At 38.1% G+C, this 15,153-nt stretch overlaps 1 protein-coding gene across 3 annotated transcripts in view; it reads left to right on the top strand.

The window, feature by feature from the left end:
• ebf1b (EBF transcription factor 1b) overlaps positions 1 to 15,153 on the top strand; it is a 219,206-nt gene that overhangs the window by 192,828 nt on the left and 11,225 nt on the right. For all 3 annotated transcript variants that reach the window (XM_049466755.1, XM_049466754.1, XM_049466757.1), the window contains exons 12-13: positions 10,975 to 11,040; positions 11,988 to 12,165. In XM_049466755.1, the coding sequence (XP_049322712.1) occupies positions 10,975 to 11,040; positions 11,988 to 12,165 (244 nt within the window). The remainder of the gene's footprint in view (positions 1 to 10,974; positions 11,041 to 11,987; positions 12,166 to 15,153) is intronic.

Below are 15,153 nucleotides of genomic sequence, written 5' to 3'. Positions count from 1 at the left end.
TTTTGTCTCCAGTTTCTAAGAGTCTTTATTTGAAGGTGTAGGAAACAGTACTCACCGCTCTCTGACTTCATCTGTAATTTCTCTAAAGAAAAGAAAGATCTTCTACTTTTAATAGTTACAGAGTTCTCTGTGTTTTATCTGGGTCTTTTTATAGTTATTATGATGATGAAAGTTTGAATGTGCTGTAAATCTTTACCACACAAAGACTAGACAAAGAAATTGGAAATTGTCATTTATTAAAATCCATTTTTAACAATTATTTTACACCGCTACAGAACAGCTGAAAATATATGATTGTTTCAGTTTTTTTCCCAATATTACAACTATATAAATCAGTTTTAAGTTTATTAGTTTTTTTTCTTAAAGGCCGTGGCAGGTACCTGTACATATATGTGCAAACTATATATATGAAGCCTATTAGACATTGAAAAAAAATCAGATATTAACAAAATTTTATATATTATGTCTGGTCCATAATTTGTTTTTGAATATTACATATCATCATATATTCTGCCATAGATAAATTTACCATATATGCATAATACATAATGTCCTATAGATATTTATACTATAAGTACATAAACACTTTACTATGGGTATTTCATATATATATATATATATATATATATATATATATATATATATCATATATATCTTATATATATAGCATTTCTTTGAGAGTACTGACAGTAAAGGATGCAGACAGTTGATATGAATATTAGTAAGATATGTATCCATTACATCAGAGAGATGAAAGAGCTTGTGGATGTGGTACATGCTGCTGCTGTGTGTGTGTGTGTGTGTGTGTGTGTGTGTGTGTGTGTGTGTGTGTGTGTGTGTGTGTGTTTGTGTTTAAGAGCATGGGCACTGAGAGGTGATCCATCATGGTGAAGTCAGCCTGTGCCTCCTGGCGGGTCAGCCGATCGAAGTCTTCGCCGTCCGGACTTTATTATTGCTCCACCGCTAGTAATTGAGTCACAGCCGAGGGTGTGTGTGTGTGTGTGTATGTGTGTGTGTGTGTGTGTGTGTGTGTGTGTGTGTGAGAAATCGTTCCAGCACCCCTGACATTCAGAACAGCATTGAGCTCAATGAAGAGGCCAGAAATACAGAGAGAGGAAATGTTATGTTGTGTTGTTCTTTATCTCTATCTCTATCTCTCTATATCTCTCTCAGTCTCTGTACAGCTTGATTTAAGGCGTCAGTGTGTCTTTGCTATCATAACGACGGGAAAAGTACACCTTGCACGGCTTAAAACACAAAGCAAAAGTAACGTGAATCAGCGCGTGTCTTTAAGAGTAGAACCAGGTGAGCTCTGTCTTTGGTGGATTGCTATTGTAACGGTGCAGCTACCTGGACGTGTTCAACAAACTCTTCTCAGCAGAGGAAACTGAGCTGCTGGTTGACGCTGTGAAGGAGCTCCAGCAGCTCATTTACGGGAACAGCAATGTTATTTTATTTACTATTCTGTTTATTGTTGATGTAAAAGTTGGGTTTGTGCTGCTGTGTGTTCATGTGTGTGTAATAAGTGGGGGTGTACGCTCAGTTTGGCACAGAGCCTGTGTTACCGAGATAGCGATGAACGTCTGACTGTTGGCGTCTGTCTAGGTTGTATTCAGTCAGTGGAGCTCCTGTGTTTTCTGTTACCAAGATAAACAAGATAAAACTCCAGAAATGTACCTGAACACACCTCATTTCCAGAACACCACGCCCATCAGTGTAGATATATTCAGAAGCTCTGCTGCTGTTTAAACCAGGCAGGAGGAAGGAGTGAAAGATAGAGCCCTCTATCTCTCTCTCTTTCTCTCTCTCTCTCCGTGCTGTTGCTCTCTGCTCCATCGATTTTCTCCTCTTTATTGGGGTAATAACAGTTTGTTGACGGGTCTCGCTTTTCAACTGCAGGCCTCAATCATGCCAGTCCTGACTCAGAGACAGGACACACACACTTACACACACACACACAGTCTTTACTCTGACAGATGGGGAGCATGTTGCTGCAGTGTGAGCTGGTGTTCTGTACTCTGTTATTATTGATGACAGTAAAAGAGATCAGATCTGATAATAGATATAAATATTATCAAAGCTGCTATTCAGGTTATGCTGTTTCTCCATCAGCAGCCGGAGTCTGAGAGAGAGAGAGAGAGAGAGAGAGAGAGAGTACAGTAGATCATGCTGTTTCTCCATCAACAGCCGGAGTCAGAGAGAGAGAGAGAGAGAGAGAGAGAGAGAGTACAGTAGGTCATGCTGCTGTTTCTCCATCAGCAGCCGGAGTCAGAGAGAGAGAGAGAGAGAGAGAGAGAGTACAGTAGGTCATGCTGCTGTTTCTCCATCAGCAGCCGGAGTCAGAGAGAGAGAGAGAGAGAGAGAGAGTACAGTAGGTCATGCTGTTTCTCCATCAGCAGCCGGAGTCTGAGAGAGAGAGAGAGAGAGAGAGAGAGTACAGTATAGAGGTGTGCCAAAAAATCGATTCACATAAGAATCTTGATTCTCATTTACTACGATTCAGAATCGATTTAAAATGTCCCAAAATCGATTCTGAGGGGCGGGTTTTAGACTGATTTTGGGCTGGGTATTTTTGTTGGACCTGGCAACCCTGGGGATAGCGCTTGTCCTTTCAAACGGAGATCTTCCAGACACACACAGAGCGTAGGTGTTTGAGAATCACCGGTAAGATGGCAGAACAAGCACTATATTACCTTAGATTAACGTGTAGTTTCAATGTTTTATGGCAGAATGCTTCATAACAAGCATAAAAAAGATCGCTAGTAGTTAGTTTCAGTAACTGTTAGCTAGCTAACTAGCTAACTTTCCAGTTCCACCTTAAATAACGCTACAGGTGGCAGCGGGCTGCAGCATTTAAGGCGGAACGGAAAAATACAATAAGCTAATCAGAGCTAATTTCAGCTCCTCATCACAGAGGAATTAAGGAATGGACAATATGAATTAATTTCTCCACCTCCTGCCCCCTTTCTGAAGAAATACAACGACCTTAAATTAACTAGTTAATCAGCAGCTGCTCCTGAACTTTAGCGCTCCACTGCTATCATCACATCAGCCCAGCAGCGTCACCTACACACCACCGCTAGTAGCCTGGTAATAAAGCAGTGTTATTTATTATTTATTTATTGTTCATTAACGTCATTGTGATATCCCAGTGATTCCTCTGTCACTGAGGACCCACATTCCTGCACATTTTATTGTTTTTGTAACACATTACCTGCTCCAGGACCAGTGTATATTATGGAGGGTTTTTTTTCAATAAGATTCATAAGCCAGAAGCAGAAATATTTATAATTCAAATCGTTTTGAATCAAAAATCGATTTTGAATCGAATCGTGGCCCCCAAAATCGGAATCGAATCGAATCGTGAGATAGTAAACGATTCCCACCCCTAGTACAGTAGGTCATGCTGCTGTTTCTCCATCAGCAGCCGGAGTCTGAGAGTGTTCTAATTTAGTGAACCATAGCTGAGCCAAATTAGGGCGTGTCAGTGTGTCTTTGCTATCGTAACGATGGGAAAAGTGCAAATAAAAGGTATGTGTATTATTTCTCTTAATCATGGGTGTTAATTATTTTTTATTATGTATTTTACAATATTTTGCAATATTCTGATGGTTTCACTGCATATCATTGTATTTTGCATGACTGCATTTTAATATAGGGTTGTGATTTACTCTACTATTAGGAGTATACAGTTTAGAATATAAAACACTAAGGCTTTAAATTGATTCTTTGATTAGTATTGGGTTTACTTCATCCCCAAAAAAAAATACATAATATATGAAGAAATCAGACTTTATTTTATCAGATGAACCAGTGTACCACCCAGCACTAGCAAAACGTGAAATAAACCAATCAGCACTTCACTTACTCATCATCCTAGTGTTAGGAACATTACTAGAGATTGGGTAGAAAGTGTGATAAAATTAGAAATAAATTATTGTTAGTGATATAAAACAATGTGAATAGATTTTAAACCTTGTGTGTGTATTTTAGGATCATGTGAAGACCCACACAGACTGATGAAGAGACAGACAGACAGACAGAGAGACAGACAGAGAGGGCCAGAAGGTGTAGTGGTCCGGATAAAGGGATTAGAGGAGGGACAGAAGTCTGAACGGTGTTTTGGGCACTGACTCACACCACAACCCGGCCAGACTCCACCGCTAACACAGGACGGGCACTTTAGAGGGCATTCACTGGTTAAATCTGAGCTATATTCTGCATGAGAGTACCCTACTGAATTCCTCTCATTATCAGAAGCAAATATATATATATATATATATATATATATATATATATATATATATAATATACAGTACCAATATACCAAAAATTGGACACTCCTTCTCATTTAATGTCTTTTTAATGTATTTTTCATTTTTTCCTACATTGTAAAACACATAAGGAATCATGTAGTAAAAAAGTAAGTGTCACCATATTTTTCGCACTATAAGACGCACCTGATTATAAGGCGCATTATGCGACACTAGTAAGAAACAGGGGTGTCGCCATGTTTCCCTTCTAATTCAGCAGATTTCTTCTGCAAACTGTTTATTTGTTTGAACAAAGCGTTTCTGTTTATTTACAGTAAGCTTATTTAGATTCACAGATTTCCACAAAAACTGGAGTATTAGCATTAGCATTTAGCAGTTAGCAGCTAATGCAGCCCGACAGCGCTACACTGAGAAACCCAGAACTGAGTGTTTCGGTAAGGCATGGCGATATTAGCTAGCACTTAGCGCTGTGGTTAGAGGCTAATGCTAATGCTGCTCCAGTAGTGCTAGCTGGGGTTAGCAGGAGGATACAGGCCGATAATAGTCAACTCTGAATGAGGAAAGAGCTAGCACTAGGTGTACTTAGTGGCAATTGCTTATGCTGATTCAGCAGTGCTAGCTGGGGTTAGCAGCAGGGTAAAGGCCAATAATAGTCAAACTCTGAACGGACAAAGAGCTAGCGCTTAGCACTGTGGTTAGAGGCTAATGCTAATGCTACTCCAGTAGTGCTAGCCAGGGTTAGCAGCAGACCACTGGCCAATAATACTCACCTCTAAACGAGGAAAGAGCTAACTAGCGCTTAACATGATTAAAGGCTAATGTTAATGCTGCTCCAGCAGTGCTAGCAGGGGTTAGCAGGAGGATACAGGCCAATAATAGTCAACTCTGAGCGATAAAAGAGCTAACTAGCGCTTAGCGTGTAATACTAATGCTGCTCCAGCAGTCCTATCCAGGGTTAGCAGCAGACCTCAGGCCTATAATACTCTCCTCTAAATGGTGAAAGAGCTAGGGCATAGCACTGTGGTAAGCAGCTAATGCTAATGCTGCTCCAGCCTTAGTGCTGGAGAAACTTTGCTGAAACTCCTGTATAACTCTGTACTTCAGTGAAATGACTTTACTGCTCCTTAATACCTGACTGATAGAATTCATACATTTTAATGGCGGCTTATAGTCCAAAATGTACGGTAAACTAACCAAAATACTCTTTGAAGTATTTTGGTACTTTTAATTTGGGAGCTATTAACTTGCAGTTTCTGAGGCTGGTAACTGAGGTTGATGAACTGATGAGTGGCAGTTTCATCATAAAGTTTTTTTGGATGGTCTTTGAGACTGCGCAAGGTGTACTTTTCCCATCATTACGATAGCAAAGACACGGTGACAAGCCTTAAATCAAGCTGTATGGTTGGTTGATACAATAGATCTGTACATATATATATATATATGTTATCCAAGACAGTATTAAATTCAACTCTTAAAGAGTTAATTTCAGAATTAACTGAAGAAAATATATAAAATAACCGTCCGCTCCACACGACTGACATTAAACAGGAAACTCAGCTCAGTGTGTCACTGCTGGTGACATCAGCACTTCACACCAGCCCTGTCACCACCCTGTGATGTCATGCTCTTAACGGGCAGCGAGTGGTGACATCATGCGGCTTCGGCTGGGTGAGTTTGATTGAATCAGTGCTGCTGTAATGTGAGAACAGCACTGACACAGAGCCCGTATACGGTAAACTCACCGTAATCAGATTACTGCATCACTGTGCCGAGACATCCGACATTTATACATACTGGATACCAGATACTACCTCATATCTGATCCTGCATACAGTTTTAGCATTAATTCAGGGTTAAAATAATATATGATTAGTTACGTAGAAGAGATGAGTAATCATAGAAGCGTTAAGAAAATTTGATTCAATACTCAGCACTCAACTGAGCAAACTGAGAGGTATAAATACTAGAGAGGACAGGTGGATCCTGGAACAGTTCAGTTCAGAGTCTTGAGCAGGCAGACTGACAGTATCAGGACGGACCAACGGATTGCAGATCTGAAAATATATTTTGTCTTTATTAAGCATACACAAAGCAGTTTAAGAAAACAGAAAAATACTGTTTTGGTCATAAAAACAAAAAAATAAAACAAGCTAAAAAAAAAAAGAGAACAATGCAGGAAAAAAAGCTTATTATGCAACTAAGGAGGTTGGCAATACTTTGCAAATCCATAGATAGATAGATGGATGGATGGATGGATGGATGGATGGATGGATGGATGGATGGATGGATGGATGGATGGATAGATAGATAGATAGATAGATAGATAGATAGATAGATAGATAGATAGATAGATAGATAGATAGATAGATGAGTCTCAGTGTCCATATGCGCTTGAACCCCTGGATCTGCAGGCTTTTTCTTAAAGGAAACGATGGATGGCTGGTTGGCTTAATGGACAGATAGATAGATAGATAGATAGATAGATAGATAGATAGATAGATAGATAGATAGATAGATAGATAGATAGATAGATAGATAGATAGATAGATAGATAGATAGATAGATGTAAAGCGAGTGATTATAGTACAGATCTAATTTGTCCTACTCTCTCGTCCTGCTCCACTGAGAGGAGTTGAAGAGACTAGTGGCTCCTGGGACAAAAGACCTCCTGAGTCTGTAGAGCAGCTCTGTGACAGGAAGCTGATACTGAAACTAAAACTTAAACTGCTCCTATTATTCATAAAGATGAGCTGCAGTAATAAAGACCTGCAGTAATGAAGAACAGTATTATACAGTGATGAAGTCGTTATTTAAAGAGACTGAGTTATATATATATATATAATATTAGGGTATATAACACACCCCCTTCTCTCTGATACAGTGAGCAGTGTTTAATGTTCACATCTGGACTGAGCAAATTTTCCATACCATTTCCCCTCAGATCTATACGCATACATTACAGACTGTCATCATTCTGAACATGAAAGCTGTTTAAAAACAGCTGCTAGATTTACAGGCTGAACCCCTACAGTACAGTATATTCTCACACTGCGTTCACTATGAGTGTAAAATCAGCCTGAATGAGATCAATCCCTTTATTTCTGCTGTAGACTGAAAACATTTGGGTTTGAGTTTAAAATATTAATATGAGACATCTGATACATAATTCAGGAAATAAAACCTTCTGTTTTATTGTTATTTCAGTATTTCAGGTGTGTTTTGTTGCCCAGGTGTGTCCTGATGCAATAATTACTCAAACAATAAACAGCACGAATATTGTTCATAGCCTGAATAATCATTTGTAATGTCCTGAAGAAGAAAGTCATCACTGGTGTACTGAGTAACAGATCATCCAACTTGACACTGACTTTTAAAATAAAGCAGTACTTTTCTGTAAGGTGACAGCCTGGGAATGCCCACACTGTATAAGTTGTGAGGTGTTTTCTTGTGAGTAAGGTTGAACACTGGCCAGGGTGTTCATGTTCAGTTACGTTTTGTATCTAAAAATGTGTGCATTGTGTTTTAATCTAAATAAATTAAAGCTTTTCGCTAAATTTAATACAATTTTTAATTTCATTGGCCACATATGGTTTTATGGTTAAAGAGCATGCCTTCTTGAGATAAGTAACCCCGGCTCTCACCTTTAGTATGTAGTCACTCCCACAGGCTCCCCTCCCATATCTGGTAACTTGTAATGTATATTATATTGAGCTTGCCTGGCCTCAGGGTTGTAGGCTATAAGAGCAAGTTAACCCTTCTTTCTCTGCTGCTGAGATTATCTGTATGTTAGCAAAATGCTACAGTGAATACTCATGCATTAAATATGTAACATAGAGATATATACAGTATGTGAAACAGTATTTATATAATGTCAATATGAGGATATTATATGGTATTATATGATATTATTAAAATGTGCATCTTAGTCTTTGATGTTTCTCCTGTTTTCTGGACATTCAGGACCCCTATGTTCCCTCAGGGGGTCCCGTGTGCTCCTCTACAGCCCCCTCAACAGCTCCTGTGTGGGACGCCCCCACCCCCCCCCCCCCCCGGCCTGAAGCTGTGGAGATACGTGGTGCTAATGAGAGGTTAACTGAGTGCCAGCGAGGCGGGAATATAGTGAATTTAGCACCCTGGACAGCGCACTAAAACTCTTTATAGCATGCCTGACCTCCCCTCCTGTCCTGTGTGTGTGTGTGTGTGTGTGTGTGTGTGTGTGTGTGTTAGGTGGATCTTAAAAATAATGTTAAATTTTACTCAATCAAGCTTAAGGTTAATTAAGCTTCCAAACATTGTCTGATGATTAAAAGGTTAAAGGATAAAGTTAACCCAATCATAATTCTGCACTTTAACCTCATTTAAATATTTGATTATTTAATAAATGAATCAATTAATGAGTTGATATAATGTGTAGTGGGTTCTGATTGGACAGTGACTTTCATTGCGGCACGAATTCCGCGCTGCTCCTAAATGAACTGCAATCCTGTGCACTGTGATTTGCTGTTGAACATTCGCAGCACATTTGGTTTTGAAAATGTAAATTTTTGTGTATCGTTTTTTTAATAAAGATATCAAGTATAAAGAATTCACGTTTATTTATAAGAAAACACAATATTTATAGCTTATTCTTACAGCCTACAACACCAACACCAGGCAATATACGCCTAATATAAGGTCACGCATGGAAACGACTACACACTGATGGTGGGTGTCAGTGAGTGCAGGAGGACACGCCCAGTATGCAAATAGATGGTGTCACAAGCCAATGGGAAAGAACAAAGGTCTAATTAGAATGTATAAATGACAACAAATGTGAAGGACTACACAGTTTTACTATTAACAGTTAGTTTTAAATATATACATTATATATATTTAAAGTACTATTCAGGTTTACAGAGAACGTTTCAGTTTTTAAAATCTTGCCATTTACATTAGTTTTTGACTGTAAAATGTATATATATATATATATATATTAAGGCTCCAGACTAACATTTTTCACAACCGTCCCAGAACTGTCCTGAACATTTCTGGCAGCCGTTGCAAATTGAAAATCTTCTATCCCAAAATATGTATTTTTGTAGTAGTTGTTGTTTGCCATTACTGTTTTTGATTATATGCCCCTCCTCCTTTTACCAACAAAATGATTGGCTCTATAATCGCCGTCTAAAATGATTAGCGGTGGGATGATGTTAGTCTGGAGCCCTGTGTATATGAGTGTATATCATCACTTTCCAATGAAAAACACTTATCTCCATTTTTGTTTTGTGGATTTTTAGTTTACTACATAATTTGAAAAGACAAACTGTCCCTTAAACTGTGCCAAAATTTCTTGATGAACGGACCAATAGAAACTCTTCAAATGACCTGAAATAAACTCTTTTTACATTGACTTCCATTGAACATTTACTCCTGTAAAGTTGCTGTTTTGGAGATAAGTGTTTTTCATTGGGCAGTGATGATATGCAGTGTTGACTCTTTATAACACCATCACTGTTCTGCACAGAGTGAATAAATTCACATTTATTTATATAGCGCTTTTTACAACAGAAGTTATCACAAAGCAGCTTTACAGAGAAAACAGTGTGCAGAGCTGCCGGCCGTGGACCATGTGACCATGCAGGAAGTGCTGAGAACCAATCAGCACAGTTCTGGTTCCGGGTTGTAAAGCTCTGGGCGCGAGTGGAGCTGTTGTGAAAGCTGTTAGCTGAGGGTCTGCTTCACTCTGAGTTACTGCCTTCAGAACCAGCTGACCTTCCCCAGAACATAGATCTCATGTCTCCTCCTCAACCCGAACCCGAACCCGTCTGAAATACAGCGCCGTCTCATTCCTGCAGACACCAAACACTTCCCAGCATTATTAAACCCAAATTCAGACCTTTATTCTTTACTTTTTTCCCTTTTTTTTCCAGTCTCTGTTTGTGGAACAGAAGAATAGCTGTTGCTCTCTTGTGGTTTAAGCGTTTTTAATGTTCTGCTCAGTTTAATACTTAATAACTCAAACATCAACAGATACCATATATTTCCAATGTCACTGAACCTTTATCCAACATTAAGCTCCTCCCAGCAGCAGAGAATGAGTTCTGATTGTGCTATTTATAGGTTTATGTTTGAGTAAAATGAACATTGTTGTTTTATTCTATAAACTACAGACAACATTTCTCCCAAATTACAAATAAAAATATTCTCATTTAGAGCATTTATTTACAGAAAATGAGAAATGACTGAAATAACAAAAAAGATGCAGAGCTTTCAGACCTCAAATAATACAAAGAAAACAAAAAGTTCATATTCATAAAGTTTAGTTAGTAGAGATCAGAAATCTTTAAATATTTGGTGGAATAACCCTGATTGGTTTTTAATCACAGTTTTAATTTCATGCATCTTGGCATCATGTTCTCCTCCACCAGTCTTACACACTGCTTTTAGATAACTTTATGCTGCTTTACTCCTGGTGCAAAAATTCAAGCAGTTCAGTTTGGTTAGATGGTTTGTAATTATCCCATCATATATATATATATATATAAATATAAATATATATTTTAAGCAGGTTATGAACTGTAATAATGTAGTATTTCTATTGTTGAGGACAATGAAGAGTTCATGATAAACTATTCACATTGGCTACATTATAAATGACGCGTCTGAGGGATGAGCTGACGGAGAGAAAAGTGTTAAATCTTTATTTTTCTGTTTTGTGTAGGAGGTGATTCTGAAGAGAGCAGCAGATCTGGTGGAGGCGCTGTACGGAATGCCTCATAACAACCAGGTGAGAAACTCCACCATCAGCACTTATATTATATATTATATGTATTTTATTTTATATATTTGGGGAACATTTTACAATAAGGGTCACAAATATCAGTAATTACTACAGTAATAAACATTTTTAAATGGTTAAGTAAATAATGTCTCAACTAATTATCAATAGTAACTAATTAATCATTACTACATTTTATTGATTACCATTATTGTAAATACATCAATACATTTTTAACGATTAATATATGCTTAAATAGTGCTAATTAATAATTACCAATATTTGCAACCATGCTTGTAATAATGCCTTATGAATGCATTGTAGTGTGTCATTAATGTGTTCATACTCTGGTCTTACCGTATTTTTTGGGCTATAAGGCGGACTTAAAATCGTTTAATTAGCACTGCTGGAGCATTATTAGCATTAGCCGCTAACTGTGCTAAGCGTTAGCTCTTTCAGGCATTAACTAGCACTAACCACCACTAGCGGTTAGCTGCTTATGCTAATGCTGCTGCACCTAGCCTTAGTAGAAATCAGGAAATATACTGTTAGCTTACTGTATATAAATGGAAGCACTTTACTCACCAAAAAATAAACAGTTTTCAGGAGAAAAATCTGTGTAGTTTAACATCCAGCACTAGTTTAACTTTAAAGGAAAATGTTTTTTTTATAATTACATTTTTATTCAAGTAACTTAGCTTAGCTTAGCTCACCACCCAGCCGTGAGACCTGCTGAATAAGAAGGGAAACATGACGACACCCCTGTTCCTTACTATTGTCACATAATGCGCCTTATAATTCAGTGTATGCTCACACCTTATAGTACGAAAAATACAGTATATAATAATGTTCCTGATGTTATTATTATTATTATATCAGGTTTATTTGGAGGATACAGGTGATCATGATAATCAGCTGTATGTTTGCACTGAATTGTGGGACGGGTCTGTCTGCAGGAGATCATTCTGAAGCGAGCGGCTGATATAGCCGAGGCTCTCTATAACGTACCGCGGAACCACAATCAGCTGACCGGCCTCACCAACAGCTCCGTCCACGCCGGCATGATGGGGGTGAACTCCTTCACCGGGCAGCTCGCCGTTAACGTTTCCGAAACCTCACAAGGAGGAAATCAAGGTAACGTATACTCTCACACAGTGATATAGATTTAATATCTGTGTGCATTCTTCTTCACCACGCTCATATGTTGGGACACCCAAAGACGGCTGATACTGTTCTACCATACTGATGTATATATTGGTGTATAAACAGTATTTATGTATATATTAATGTATAAAAATTTTAACGAACAGCAGGCAGCGTTCATTTTGCCTTTAAATTGGGTAAATTAACATAACTGGGTAATTTAACATAACATAATTAGCATAAACAGATGCACTGATATGGTTTTAATTCAGTTAAATGTGAGTTGCTGATATTTAAGAGTGTTTTTTACACTGGGAGTACATTTCTCTGGTCTAAACCGGTTAGCAAATTTATTAGCTTGGAGCATGGGATAGGTTGGGTTTGGGTTTAGTTCATTAATTTGGTTGGTTTCCATCTTACTTTGGTTGGGGTTGGTTTAGTTTAAGTTGGTTTAGTTTGGTTTGATTTGGTTTGGTTTGGTTTGGTTTGGTTTAGTTTGGTTTAGTTTGGGTTGAGTTGGGTTTTGTTTGGGTTGAGTTGAGTTGAGTTGAGTTGGGTTTTGTTTGGGTTGGTTTGAGTTCATTATGTTGGAGTGTTTCCCCCTTGATTTGGTTGTGCTTTATTTAGTTTGGGTTTGGTTTTGGTTGGATAGGGTTTGGTTTGTTTAAGGTTGAGCTGGGTTGGGTTGGGTTTGGTTTAGTTTGGGTAAGGTTCAGTTTGTTTTTACTTGGGTTGGGTTTGGGTTTGCTTTAGAGGAGGTTGGATTTGGTTGGGTTTGTGTTGATTATGTTGGTGTGTTTCCTTCTTGATTTGGTTGTGCTTTATTTAGTGTTGTATAGGTTTTGGTTGGATTGGGTTTAGATAGATAGATAGATAGATAGATAGATAGATAGATAGATAGATAGATAGATAGATAGATAGATAGATAGATAGATAGATAGATAGATAGATAGATAGATAGATAGATAGATAGATAGATAGATAGATAGATAGATAGATAGATAGATAGATTTTTTTAGATAGAAATTTAGTTTAGTTTAGATTGAGTTGGCTTGAGTTTGGTTTAGCTTGTGTTGGGTTTGTGTTGGATTTGGATTATGTTTGGGTTGGGTTTATTAACATGAAGTAGTTCCTTCATGCTTTGATTGTGCTTGGTTTAGTTTGGGTTTGTGTTTGCTTTGCAATCACACAAGAAAAAAACACAAATGCAACAAAATTTATCACAACAAACAAAATAATCACAATGATCACATTCTTTTCTCTTATTGGTCAGAGCTGTGTGGTACGGGGTTAATAAAAGTAAAAACAGGATGAAGTGTTCTGTGTTCTGGTCTAGTGTGTATTTCATTGTAATTTAGCATAGAGCAGCAGAGATGCATCAGTTAAGAGCTGTAGTTATTATTATCTGAGTAATAAATCAGTTTAAACTGCACCTGAACAGCCATTTACCTCTGATACTGATAAAACAGATTAAATGCTGCTGGTGTAAAAAAAGGCCTTAAAGTAAGTTAAAATAAACAGTTAAAATAAACAGTAGCTGATCTGGGTTGAGACTAAAATAGTTTAAGTACAAATACTCTTTAATTCACAACTGAGATATAAATCCTCTAAAGTCTACGACTGGACTCAAATAGTAAAGTACTATTGTGCAGACCTCAGAATCACACACACACACACACACACACACACACACACACACACACACTATGTTATCAGTGAAGCAACCCCGTCCCTATGTTGCGTAAGTGTTGGTCCACTGAGAAACATCTGAATAGGGTACAGGTCACTGCAGCTGCAATAATCTCCAGAACCGGATAAAATCTGAAACCCGTCCAAAACCAGGACTTTAGAAATGTCCCCCTGCACTACAAACTGTGCCCGCTGGCACTGCCATCACTCAGCACTGTGCCAACCTCCCTACTCACCCTCTCTGACTAGCAGAGCTGCCGGATTATAAGGCACACCATCAATAAACGTCTATTTTCTGGACTATTTTCATACATAAGGAGCACCGGATTGTAAGGTGCATTTAAAGCGACACTAGTAAGGAACAGGGGTGTCGCCATGTTTCCCTTTTAATTCAGCAGATCTCACCTCTGGGTGGCGAGACCTGTAAAGCTAAGCTAATCCAAATAAACAAAACTGTAATTCTTTAAAAAAAAAAACATTTTATATTAAAGTTAAACGAGTGCTGGATGTTAATCTACACAGATTTCTCTCCTGAAAACTGTTTATTTGGGTGAGTAAAGCTCTTCCATTTATTTACAGTAAATTTAGATTTCCAATATGTTTAACAGCACGGTTAGCAGCAGCGGTTAGCGCTAGTAAATGCCACCCGGCAATATCTGCTAGCGATTCGTCCTACGTAGCTTGTTTTAACACGGTAAACACACAGACTACAGTCCGATATACTCACCTTTGAATAGCGAAAGAGCTAGCGCTTAGGGCTATGTTTAGCTGCTAATGCTAACGCTAATGCTGCTCCAGCCTTAGTGCTGGAGAAACTTCACTGAAACTCCTTATAACCTTATAACTCTGTACTTCAGTGGAGCGGCTTTACTGCTCCTTAATACCTGACTGATAGAACTCACACATTATAGTGCACAAAATATAAGTTGTGAAGTGTTATCTTGTGAGTGAGGTTGAGGCTGAACAGTGGCTGGTCAGTGTGCTCATGGCAAGGCCTAGGGCTGTGCGATATGACCGAAAATGCATATCTCGATATGTAGGCCAGTTCATATCCCGATAACGATATATAATGAGGATATTTTTAAAAAGTAAAAAAGTAGAAAGTAAAAATAATTGTGTGAAAATGTAAAAATAATTACGACAGTAAAATAGAGAGATAACCAACATTACATTTACGTTTACATTTAAAGCATTTAGCTCATTTAGCTTATACAGGTTATTTCTATTACAGAATTGGGCCAGTGTACTGTTAGGAGTCTTGTCCAAGGACTCCCACATGGTAGCTCACTG

Source organism: Astyanax mexicanus, chromosome 17, assembly GCF_023375975.1.
Source record: "Astyanax mexicanus isolate ESR-SI-001 chromosome 17, AstMex3_surface, whole genome shotgun sequence".
Lineage (NCBI taxonomy): Eukaryota > Metazoa > Chordata > Actinopteri > Characiformes > Acestrorhamphidae > Astyanax > Astyanax mexicanus.
This window is presented reverse-complemented; position numbering and strand designations above follow the sequence as displayed.